General features: G+C 39.0%; 2 protein-coding genes and 1 long non-coding RNA gene across 3 annotated transcripts; 2 read left to right on the forward strand and 1 right to left on the reverse strand.

The window, feature by feature from the left end:
• The first annotated feature begins 1282 nt into the window (after positions 1-1282).
• Positions 1283-4207, forward strand: LOC140782292 (G-type lectin S-receptor-like serine/threonine-protein kinase SD2-5). Its single transcript, XM_073128782.1, has one exon. It carries the CDS (start codon positions 1629-1631, stop codon positions 4125-4127), a length of 2499 nt encoding a protein of 832 aa, XP_072984883.1. The 5' UTR covers positions 1283-1628; the 3' UTR covers positions 4128-4207.
• A 2014-nt stretch (positions 4208-6221) lies between these two features.
• Positions 6222-12343, reverse strand: LOC140782477 (uncharacterized). The gene is made up of 3 exons (XR_012107883.1): positions 12133-12343; positions 8367-8875; positions 6222-8282 (listed from the first exon to the last, which is right to left on the reverse strand). It is a non-coding gene; the product is annotated as an uncharacterized lncRNA (long non-coding RNA).
• On the forward strand, positions 6677-11044 carry LOC140782476 (G-type lectin S-receptor-like serine/threonine-protein kinase SD2-5). Its single transcript, XM_073129062.1, has 2 exons — positions 6677-9194; positions 10895-11044. The coding sequence occupies exon 1, from the start codon at positions 6677-6679 to the stop codon at positions 9170-9172; it is 2496 nt and encodes an 831-aa protein (XP_072985163.1). The 3' UTR covers positions 9173-9194; positions 10895-11044.
• Positions 12344-13133: the final 790 nt, after the last annotated feature.

Consider the following 13133-nt stretch of genomic DNA (forward strand, 5'->3'; position numbering starts at 1 on the left):
GTCAAATTTCAATAGCAGAAGACATTCTCACAAGGTACGAATGAGATATTTCCCTATTAATAGTCACTAATATGCCTGCTGGTGATATCAGATTAGCCAAATATAAGATAACCTAGAAGCTACGGGTCATGAATTAGAGCTAGACATACTCATATGTAAAGGACTTTTTCTATTTAATACTGCTTTAATGAAAATATTATTCAATACTGGGCCAAATTATTTGCAGTTCAATGTGTCTCTCTTCGTGTAGGTGAGACTTGAGAGAATGCCCAGCTGGACAGCTAGCTAAGAGAGGCTAAAAGTTTCAGATATCCAGCAATTAATTAGGATTAAGCGATCGTTGTGCATTCGAAGCAGTGTAGATCTCTGCTCAGCGATCGTTGTGCTCTCTAAACCCCTGTGATGCATATTAAGCCTCATCAATTGTTCCTTAGTATGATACTCGATGTCTTAAACCATGAGAAGCATTTTTTATTGTCAAGCCTATACTTGTGCTTCTTTGTGTACTTTAAAGCCTATATGGCTTAGTGTAGGATCTTGCAAAGGAGTAATACTTACCATTCGTTCTATATCATTATGTGTATATGCTTGTAATCATTTAAGCTTCAATAAAAAGAAAAGAAGAAAAATCCATATAATGACACCGACCCATCGGAGGCGACAACTGCTGCAACGACTACGGGTCGTCGACGACAATGATCGTGACGTGGCCACCGCCGTTAGTGGGTGCCAAAGAGCTAGGTGAGGTGAGGGGTAAAGAGAGCGGACTGGTGGGGGCTGCCAAGTGGGACGAGAAAGGTGGATGAGGTGGGACGAGAGGAGAAAGAAGGAATAAGAGTATAATTAAAATGGAAGAAGTTGATGTAACTTACGAGGATGAAGTAGCATTGGACATAGCAAGCAACCTAAAATTGCAAATAAGTTAAGAGTTTTTATATATTATTAAATGTAAAAAAATCAAACATGAATCTGAAACCCCATTAAAAGAAAAGCTCACATAAATCCAACCCTAATCCACAAAAGATGTGCTAATATTACTTCCGATCTACGAGACGACGATCAGAAATCTGAAGATCGGGATCCAATTCCCCACTTGAAGCCGATCAGGATTGAGAAACCGGATCAGGGGGAGGTTATATAGGGCTCGGCTTTCCGCCATGAATTCGAACAACGACAACAAGATCTGGCTGGACTTCCTCTGGGATCTGTGGAACAAAAACTACAAGAAATATATAAAAAAGGACAGGCTGGTGAAGATTGCATGGCAAGTACTGGCATTGACCAAAAATATTAACTTTTATAAAAAATAAAAAATATTTACTTCCTCCACGGATCTGCGGGCATAAAAAAACTAAACAATATATATAAAATACAGGCCGGTGAAGATCGCATGGCAAGTAGTGGCACTGGTCTTTTAATAACAAAAAAAAAAAGTATTGGTATTTTGCCCCTAGTCCCTATGCAGTTTTATTTAGTTTTAAATAAAATAAAAATAAAGATTGCATCAACAAAAGGAGCTAGAAGAATACAGTTCCTATTACCTAACCACTCAATGCTTTGACGAGAGCACTCAGCAGCAAGCTTGGCGACATACCCGAAATTTGTTCCACTCAATTAGCCATAGAACCATGGTCATGGTCATGGGGCATTACCTGTGGATCTTCCGGATCATAGCCACCTCTTTGTTCCTCCACAGCCTCCATGCCCAGACCTTGGAGTATCCCACTGCCAACCTCTCTACTCTCTGGACAAATGACCAGTCGCTCCCCCACAACGTCACTTTCCCGGAAGGCTCCATGGTCCGGGCCGTCCTCCTTCGGAGAAACCCGGGCTTCTACGGCCCCTCCTTCGCCGCCGGCTTCTTCTGCAATTCTGCTTGCGACGCCTTCCTCTTCTCCGTCTTCATCGTTTATGCCAACAGTGGCGGCGGTATTACCAACCCCACGACAGGCGGCCCCCAGGTCGTGTGGTCCGCCAACCGGGACCACCCGGTTCGGGAGAAGGCCACCCTCCAGTTCACCAAGGACGGGGACTTGGCCCTCCGCGATTTCGACGGCACCCTTGTCTGGTCGACCAACACCTCCGGCAAGTCGGTCGTCGCCATGAACATCACTGAATCCGGCAATTTGGTGCTCTTCGACCGCAAGAACGCGTCGATCTGGCAGTCCTTCGACCACCCGACGGACTCGCTGGTCCCCGGGCAGTCGATGAGAGAGGGAATGAGGCTCACACCCAACATTTCCACCACAAACTGGACGCAAGGTCAGTTGTATCTCACTGTACACGCTGATGGTCTGTATGGCTTTGTTGATACTAGTCCGCCGCTACTCTACGTCTACTATGGTAACGGGGTGAGAAAACCGGAGAACAATTCGACGAATCTGACATTTGGCAATGGCAGCCTAACTTTGTTTAGCAAGCCGGGTGAGCCGGACGAATTGATCTCATTGCCTTCTGCAAGATCAGTTCAGTATATGAGATTAGAATCCGATGGGCATTTGAGGCTTTACGAATATAATATGCTGGGGCAGGATCAAGGGTGGCAGATGGTGAAGGATGTCTTCAGTAGCAACCTGGACTACTGCGCCTACCCGACAGCCTGCGGCGAATATGGGATTTGTACTGCAGGGCAATGCAGCTGCCCTCCTGGAAAGAATTTTAGGCAGCTCGACGATCGGCTAGTCAGATTTGGTTGTGCACCGGTCACTCCTATTTCTTGTCAATCAATACAAGATCACCAGCTCTTATCTCTTAGTGATGTTTCTTACTTCAGTTATATGGGCATTGAAGCAGACTATAAGAGTATTAGTGAAGAGAGTTGTAAGCAGGCCTGTTTGAAGAACTGTTCTTGCAAAGCTGCTCTCTTTCAGTATTGGGGTGGAAATTCTTCTGATGGCTACTGCTACCTGCCATCACAGCTTTTCTCACTGCAGACAAATCAGCCTGCAAAAACCCATTTCAATTCCTCTGCATACATTAAAGTGCAGGTCAACTCCTCATCACCTAGTCCAAAAACAAATTCTCGAACCGGGATTATAATAGGAGTCACAAGTGGAATAACAGCTATAATCCTCATTGCTATTATTTTCTTTGGGCGAAGACAATGTCTTCAGGTGGATGAAGAGGAACATTTTGATCAAGTTCCTGGAATGCCAGCAAGGTTTACTTTTGAGGAGTTGAAAGAAGCTACCGAGAACTTCTCTAAGAAACTGGGAGAAGGTGGATTTGGGACTGTTTTTGAAGGAAAGATAGGTGATGAAAGAGTTGCTGTCAAACGCTTGGAAAATTTCAATCAGGGAGAAAAGCAATTCTCAGCTGAGGTTGAGACAATCGGTAGCATTCATCACATCAATCTGGTGAGGCTGATTGGATTCTGTGCTGGGAAGACGCATAGGCTTCTCGTTTATGAGTACATGTGCAATGGTTCACTGGATAAGTGGATCTTCTACAGAGATCAAATTGTCCCTCTTGATTGGCAAACTAGATGTAAGATAATCACAGACATAGCCAAGGGTTTAGCTTATCTGCACGAAGAGTGCAGGCAGAGAATTGCTCACTTGGACATCAAGCCACACAATATCCTATTAGATGACAAGTTCAATGCAAAGGTAGCAGATTTTGGACTCGCCAAGCTAATAGACAGGGATCAGAGCCAAGTGATGACTAGAATGAGAGGCACACCTGGATACTTGGCACCCGAATGGTTGACCTCAATTATTACTGAAAAAGTTGATATTTACAGCTTTGGTGTTGTCGTACTGGAAATTATCTGCGGAAGAAGAAACTTGGATTACTCCCAGCCCAGTGAAAATATTCATCTGATTAGCTTATTACAAGAGAAGATGAAAGTTGATCAGTTGTTAGATATAGCTGACAGTCACATCAATGATATGACATCACATGGGGAAGAAGTCATCCGGATGATGAAGCTTGCAATATGGTGTTTGCAGAATGATAGCAGTAAAAGGCCTCTAATGTCGATGGTGGTGAAGGTTTTGGAAGGTGGAATGAGTGTGGATACTTGCCTAGAATACAACTTTGATGATGATACTTCGGTAACGCTTAGCAAAGTTCCTCCGTATTCTTCATATCTGCCTTCAGCATCAGTTTTATCAGGACCTAGATGAGAACATAATTTCCATGGGCAGGTAACAACTGTAGCACGAATATTTTCAATATAAAAATAATTATGATTTTCTTCAAGTAATCGCAATGTGATAAGTTGATGGTTTCTTTTTCATTTTTACTTGTTGATTTGTTAAACTGACGATTAATTTAATGAACCTTATTTGATATAATAGTAACTAGAAAAAATATCCATAACAAATGCGCAATTATGTGTGAAAATGTCATATAAGTGGATGCCATAGATCAACAAACATATTCATGAATGATATATCTGTAGTAAGGGAGTCAGGACATGTGTTGTGCCAATAATGTATAGGTAAAAAGGTATTTTGTGTTTCAAGTTAGTTAAAAAGCTTTTAACCAACAAAACTTGCATCATTTTTACCCTCTAAAGACTTCCTAAACCATAAAATCAGTTGACTATGGAATATCCATAAAGTGAATATATCTATGGAAAGATCGAGAACATATTTTTTTTACTCAATGTAACCTCAGATGTTCAGCAATTAGAATTTAGAGATAGACCCAGATAGGATCGGTCTTTAACGTTAGGTATAAAAGATCCTCTTAATTCATATTCATAGCAAGAAGAAAATAAAATCATTTGTGAAGGGAAATTATGAGAGAAGAAAATTGGAGGTTACATAAACAAAACCAGTATTTTATTCAGTAGTTATTTACAAGTTGTATAAAACTTATCACTCTGCAGACTCCAATTCAGACATCTAAACAACCATAATAGAATAATCTAACTTGAAGGGCACTCGAAAGAACCCTAACCATACTTTAACATAATCCGACCCAAAATAGGACCCCAAAACAGAAATAAAAGACATCAAAGAATAAGTTCGTTGAATATTGTAAAAAAAATCACAATGTTATACTTCATTAATCCTCGACAAGCAAAAACTAAAGGGAAAAAATTGTTCTTGGGTTTGGAAGCTATATGAATGTATTTAAAATCTATGTTTTCCATCTGATGGTTTCAGTATATCCAATCACATCAAACTATCAAGTCAGCAACGCAAATCTAAAACACCCAACAATAATTTTGCATTAATCCAAACATAACTGTGCATAAGATATGCTAATGTGCACTCAAGTGAACACGAAAAGGAAAAAGTGAATTTTAACCATTATTTGCAATAGATTTACCAGAAATGAATAGAAATTTGATAATAGGAATCAAATCTACCATTTGGGAGTCCATCTGAAATGAGAGAATGCATCTGGGACAGAACGTTTAGCCATCTAGGGATCCAATTTCCACCATGAATCTGAGAAAGAAAGGTCGGAGCAATACTGCATGGCTTAAGAACATCACGCAGGCTACAAATTCCAGTTTAGGACGAAGCATATGATTTCTGATAACAAGGGAGCACTTATACTCCCAAGTCAGCAATTTTTTTTCCAGAACGCCCATTTAATCCCCAAACTCGCATAAATCCAACCTAATGATATGCTAGTTTCTACTGGAGTAAACTAATTTACAAGAAAAACTATCATGATGAGCTTGACAACAAACTGAACAAGATAGCCATCGATCTACAAGAGCAATCAGAAATCTGACAATAGGGATCGAATGTACCACTTTAAGGCTATCGGAAACGGGAGACCGGATCTTCGTGAGGATATATCTAGGGCTTCGCTTTCCCCCATGAATCCGAGCAAGAAAGGTTGGATTCGTCTCGAGATAGGCTTCGTTTCCGGCCTTTTCTTCTAGAACTTAGTACTAGGAGTGAACGAGGATGCCACAGTGGCTAAATTATGTATTTGTATCTGCTTTATCTTTTCTCGATTAGAGTATATGATCTTATAGAGATGAATTTTTCTTTAAGAACAAGATCCGTATACTTTATATCGTTGGAGTTACATAAAGACAATAAACCTGTAGGCAAAAAGATAGTAACATCAACTCATGAAATAGACCCAAATAGAAGAATAAAGGGTCAACTGTCTAGTGCATTCTTGGACAATCAAAATAATCGTCCAGTTAGGAGCAATATCAAAGAGTAACAAATTTTACTCATTTTACCCGCAATATCGGATATATTTAGGGAAGACAGAAAGAAACATTTAGTAGACAAGTGATATTTTAGTTAGCAAATAAATAAATATATATAACGGAATTTTTTTTAATTACAGATAAGTTGGCTCTGTCAATCTGTCATATTTACAGAATTCTTTGTTATACATCATTTCCATCTCTGAAAAGGCAAAACAAGAGGGATATTTTTTTCGAGAGAGAGGAAAAACAAGAGTAGGTTGAACTATTTAAAAACAATTAGAAAATCACTAAACCAAATTCTGCAGCATCACAGCAACAAGCGAGTAGAGGCATCCACGAAACAAGATTAAAAAAAAAAATTAAGTAGAGCCGTTGACTTCGAACGACCGCAGATTAGAAGGCGTGGTTTTGAGAGCTTCCAACGACGAAACCATCCTCTCCCTTGGCAATTGAATACCAAAGTTCCGGCCATATCCGAACTGTCCATTAAACAGTACCTCAAATTCTCCCAGTTTTTCCGCCCACAATAGTCAAACATCCATGGCCTTGGAGCCTTACCTGTGTATCCTCCTCTTAGCCACCTCTTTATTCCTGCACAGCCTCCATGCCCAGACCATCGACTATCCCACCGCCAACCTCTCCACTCTCTGGATAAACAACCGAGCCGGTCCCCACAACGTTCCTTTCCAGGATGGCTCCAAGGTCCAAGCCATTCTCCTCCGGAAAAACCCGGATCCCGATGGCCCATCCTTTGCCGCTGGCTTCTTCTGCGATGCCACTTGGACCGCCTTCCTCTTCTCCGTTTTCATGGTCAATACCAACAGCCGCGGCGGTATTACAAACGAAGGCCTCCCCCAGGTCATTTGGTCTGCCAACCGGGACCGCCCAGTTCGCGAGAATGCCACCCTCGAATTCACCAAGGACGGCGACTTGGTGCTCCGCGATTCCGACGGCACCCTTGTCTGGTCAACGAACACCCCAGGCAAGTCAGTCGTCAACATGAGCATCACCGAATCCGGCAGTTTGGTGCTCTTGGACATTAATAAAACACCGGTCTGGCAGTCCTTCGATCACCCGACGGACTCACTGGTCTCCGGACAGTCGATGCGCCAGGGAATGAGGCTCACTGCCAACATCTCCACCACCAATTGGACATACAGTCCGTTGTATCTCACCGTCCTTGCGGATGGGTTGCATGCCTTTGTCAATTCTAGTCCTCCCCAACTCTACGTCGACTACACAACCAATGTGAGTAAACCGGAGAATAATTCGACATACCTGACTTTTACCAATGGCAGCCTAACTTTGTTTACCAAGCCGGATAAGCCGGAGGAATTGATCTCATTGCCTTCGGCAACCTCAGTTCAGTACATGAGACTGGAGTCCGATGGGCATTTGAGGCTTTACGAATATAATAGGTCGAGGCATGATTGGCAGATGGCAAAGGATCTCTTCAGTAACAAGCTGGAGTATTGCGACTACCCGACGGCTTGCGGAGAGTATGGGATTTGCTCTGGGGGGGAATGCAGCTGCCCTGGAAACCACTTCAGCCAGATAAATAATCCACAATCTAAATTTGGTTGTAAACGGGTGACTCCTCTATCTTGTCAAGCCACACAAGATCACCAGCTCCTACCTCTGGATAACGTTTCCTACTTCCTTTACTCTGCCGGTGCAGGAGAGTATAAGGGAATGAGTAAAGAGAGTTGCAAGCAGGCCTGTTTGAACAACTGTTCTTGCAAAGCTGCTCTCTTTCAGTACGAGGGTGGGAATACTTCTTATGGCTACTGCTACCTGCCATCTCAGCTCTTCTCACTGCGTACAAATCAGCCTACAAAAACTCACTACAATTCTTCTGCATATATTAAAGTACAGGTCATCCCCTCACCTCCTAGTCCTGGTCCTAATTCTTCTCCAACATCGGAAGAGAAAAGGACTTCTCAAACTGGAATTATAATAGGTGTCACACTTGGAATAGCAACTACAATCCTCACAGTTATAATTATCTTCTCACGAAGAAAATGTAGTCAAATGCATAGGGAACATTATGACCAAGTTCCTGGAATGCCGACAAGATTTACTTTTGAGGAATTGAAAGCAGCCTCCGACAACTTCTCTGAAAAGCTTGGAGAGGGTGGATTTGGATCTGTTTTCGAGGGGAAAATAGGTGATGAAAAAGTTGCTATCAAGAGGTTGGATATTTTCAATCAGGGAGAACAGCAATTCTTACCCGAGGTTGAGACAATCGGTAGCATTCATCACATCAATCTGGTGAGGCTGATTGGGTTCTGTGCTGAGAAGATGCATAGGCTTCTGGTTTATGAGTACATGTGCAATAGTTCACTGGATAAGTGGATCTTCTACAAAGACCAAGTTGTACCTCTTGATTGGCAAACTAGATGCAAGATAATTACAGGCATAGCCAAGGGTCTAACTTATCTGCACGAGGAGTGCAGGCAAAGAATTGCTCACTTTGACATCAAACCACAAAATATCCTCTTAGATGACAAGTTCAATGCCAAGGTCTCGGATTTTGGACTGGCCAAGCTAATAGACAGGGATCAGAGCCAAGTGATGACTAGAATGAGAGGCACACCCGGATACTTAGCACCTGAATGGTTGACCTCAATCATCACAGAGAAGGTTGATGTCTACAGCTTCGGCGTCGTCATATTGGAAATTATCTGTGGAAGAAAAAACTTGGATTACTCCCAGCGCAGTGTGAATCTGATTATCTTACTGCAAGAGAAGATGAAAGTAAATCAGTTGTTAGATATAATAGACAGTCACAGCAGTGATCTGAAATTGCATGGGGAAGAAGTCATCCAAATGATGAAGCTTGCAATGTGGTGTTTGCAGAGCGATAGCAGTAGAAGGCCTTCAATGTCGATGGTGGTGAAGGTTTTGGAAGGTGCAATGAATGTGGAAACTTGCCTAGATTATGAATTTATCTCTGCTCCTTCAGCACCGTCTAGCACAATCTATATGGATTCTTCAAGTCTGCCTTCAGTATCAGCTTTTTCAGGACCTAGATAGGAAACACTACTTCTACCAGCAGGTAACAGTAATAATATGAGCATTTACATGCCTAAAACATATTGTGTTCTTCATGTTCTCTTCCTGAAGTAGTTGAAATATGATACTACTTCGATGATCTGCTTCAGTTACTTGTTTGGTTTACTGCAAATCAATTTTTTGAACTGATGAACTAAATGTGCCTTGTTTGATACAGTAGCCAGATAAATCCAAAATATCTGCATAATCGTATATATTTTTTGAAGTAGACTCTGTATATAAGCAGACATGACTATGAAGCATTTACTTTTGAAAATGCAATTGTCTTGATGAATCATTATATTGTCAAGGACTATTCGTACACTGGAAATTTGTTATATCATTTAATCTTAAAGTGGTTCATAAGCCACAAGGAATCAAAGAATGAAAATATGTATATTTCTTTGATTGATTGCTAGTTACTGTTGCTGGAACATATTATTAAATAGAGAAAAAAGTTAATGCAAGTTTTGGCTGACATACATTGTTACCAGGAATGATGCACACCAAATGCCATTAGATCATTGAGATATATCACCTAGGCCTCTGGATACTTTAATACTTCCGACTAGTATTAAGGCAAGCATGTTTTGAATCTTAAGCAGTACAACATTAGACAATTCCAGGTTTGATCATTTTCTGATAGCTTATTACTTGAGCTTTATTTACATTCTTGTCATAACAGAAGTAGGTTTGGTACAGTGTTTGGTTAGTTATTTAGTTAGTTAGTTAGTTAGTTGCCTTTTGTTTTGTGTGATAGTAGATTTAATACAGTATTAAACTCTTTCAAGAGAGTGATACTTAATACAGATTGTAGATAGAGATGATTAAGATTCTGAAAATATGAAACCAGAAAAAACTGAGTCTAGATAATACTGTGTGGTTGCCGCAAGGTTTAGGACATTACCGCAGGTGTCGAGTATTTTGCTGAACTTTATTAAGGCAGTTTACTGCATGATTTCAGCATCAGTATATGCAAAATATGTGAGAACTATTTTCATGAAAATGAGGTGCCACATTTGAATGCAAGAACTATTTATGACATAACCAAGACAATTAACACCAAGTAATGTGATAGAAGATAAAAATAGTACTTGATATATAATAAATCTCAAAACAAGGTTTTGGAAGAACAAAAACAACTCGCACGTGCATAACAACCCAACAATATCATACAAAATCTCCAATAGGCAAAGAACCTTAGTAGGGATTTATGATGAAAATCGCATAGAACATCAAACCTATTATGCAACCATTACAAGTTGTGATAACCACCCTAGCCTCCAATTTATCTTGGCCTTCTTCGCCCTCTCTTGTTCTCATTCGCCACTTGTCAGTCAAAGATGACATATCTGTGATGCTAGAATCGCCGGTAACCATTTTTATAATTAAAGAGTGATTGTTTTTCATGAACTACCAGCATTTATCTCATTGCAGTGTTACACAGGACATCTCAATTTTGGCAAATGTTACAGATCAAGACAAGGAAAGTTTTGTCAAAAGTTATACTGTGAAATTCACATTCTAGAAGTTGCATTTGGTTATTCGGCTTTTTGTGACGACACGATAGTTAAACTTGAAACTCACTAAAATGAGATATTGCAACAATTATTTTATTCGCATGATTATTTTGTCCACTATGATAGCAATTATTATATTGTTACTTATTGAGTCTTTTTATTTATTTCATCCTTTGTATTGCAGAGATCAAGGACTGCGGCCATTCTAAGTAACATTGAGTGTTGTGATCCCAACATTTTAAGCAGATTTGTTGATTCATGATTAAAGTTCTCTGTCTGTTTGTAAACATTACGTGTGGACTTATTGGTGATACTTTTATGTTTGTATTGTCTATGTTTTGATGATAACTGCTTTCATTAATCGATTCAATTTATCCTCAAAGTTTTTCACCATAATTTTGTTACAAGACTGTCCACAAGATCTTTTTGAGAAGATCATTTGAGTTTAAGTTGATTCCTCACCAAAATCAAGAAAAATGTTAAGACTGATATTGGGTTAACCAAAGATCACCTGTCCGGGTTGTATAGGAGTAAGAGATGCAACAACCTCCTTTTATTTTCAAAAAAATGGCTTGAATATCCCAACCTCGCTTGGTTGCTTCAGAAAATTGGGGAATATGGTGATGCAGAATGATCAGAAGTAGCAAACTTGTTTGAAAACTAATAAATCTTTAGAGGAAGTGAAAATTTGCAATAACAAAGTAATTGGGAAAGTATCAAAGAAACTGAAAACAAGAATCTTCAAAACTCTTATTCTAGTTCTAAAGCATTCTCATAAGGTATAAGATATTTCACTGTTGATAGTCACCAATATCCCTGTAAATGATACCAGATCAACCAAATAAAAAGACTAACAAAGAAGGTACCCATATATAAGAGGTGATGTAACCTCAGATCTCCATCAATTATGGTTAAAGAGTAGGCCAGGATAGGATCGATCTCTAATATTGAGCGAACAAAAAGATCATCTTGATTTATAGAAAGAAGAAAAAGTAATTAAAGGTGGAGAGAAATCAGGAGGAAGAAGGAAAATGGAGGTTGCATAAGCAGAAACACGTTCCATTCAATAACTATCTATAACCCATATAAAACTCATTACTTTCGCAGAGTCCAAACCAAACATCCAAGCAAAAAAATTTCCTAAATTATAAACATATATTCACTAATCTTCGAATTTCCATATGGTTCCAAATTGCCCAATAACATCAATTTATACTACCAAGTCAGCAACATGAATCTGGAACATCCTTTCTTAACAATAATTTCACATAAATCCAAACCTAACTGCGCATAGGTGTTCTCGAGGAACTTATCAACAAAGAACACTTAAAGGAAAAAAAAAAAAAAAAGGTGCATTTAACCGTGAAGTGCATCAGATTTAAGAGAAACGAACAGAAATTTGACGATGGGAATCTGATTTACCACTTGGAGTTGACCGTGAATGAGAGAGTGGATCTGGGGCACAACATCTAGGGCTCCAATTTCCGCCGTGAATCCGAGAAAATTGCGTCTGCGATGATTTGAAGGCAGAAAAGAGGAATTCAGCTCCGAGAAGGCCTCGTTTTTTTTTCTTTTTCTTTTTTTTATAATTCTACTTTCTCCATCTGAACCTTCACTGTTTTACATGTAAACTCTAAGAAATTTTTTATTACCCACTTACAATTTCTAAACTAAAAGCATATATATATATATAAACTAAGAAAAAGGTAATTATATAGATCTCTAAACTAAAAAAAATTGGACCAAAATTATGTTACAATTTTTTTTAAAAAGATAATAATTCAAAAGTTCTAAGTGAAATTTTCTTCATTCTTCTTTTTTTTCTTTAAGCTCTACGGTTTATTCCACTTATCCAATAGATCATGGGATGCTAGGTCTATTATTTAGTTGATTTTAGAGCACTATATACATATAGTATTTTGACTCGTTTTTTAAGAGAGTTAGGTTGTTTATCTAACTTAAATCAAATAAAGCTAAACTTTTTATCTATTTTATGGTTAATTTACGAACTTAGCTCATCATTAGATTATATATAAATAGAAAGAAGATAATTTTATTTGGACTCGTGAGTTATTATTATTTTTTATATACACTCTAAATCTTTTTTTTACCAAATACACCCCTCTAAATTGGTTTAGGGTTCGTATGATTACTTTTTTTTTCCTTGGTTCAAGATAGATCGATAAAAATTAGCCTACACGATAACCCGACTTCTAACATAATTATTAAATAGGTCATGTCCATATTTACTACTTTAACCTATTTAACCCAACCCGCCAACCGATTTATAATATGATAGCCCGTTTACGTCTTGACTAATTTATTTATAACTGTCTAACCTATTATAAGTTTATAATCTAAAAAAAAACTCGTTTATAAGCCAAAAAAATATATATGTTTATAACTTGAAAAGACCCGTTTAC

The sequence above is a fragment of the Typha latifolia genome, chromosome 2, assembly GCF_019914945.1.
Source record: "Typha latifolia isolate L0001 chromosome 2, TyphaL0001v2, whole genome shotgun sequence".
In the NCBI taxonomy this organism is placed as follows: Eukaryota; Viridiplantae; Streptophyta; class Magnoliopsida; order Poales; family Typhaceae; genus Typha; species Typha latifolia.

Bases quoted from the DNA above. Each gene is read 5' to 3' on its own strand.
- LOC140782292 (XM_073128782.1), top strand. From the start codon at position 1,629: ATGGTCATGGTCATGGGGCATTACCTGTGGATCTTCCGGATCATAGCC.
- LOC140782476 (XM_073129062.1), top strand. From the start codon at position 6,677: ATGGCCTTGGAGCCTTACCTGTGTATCCTCCTCTTAGCCACCTCTTTA.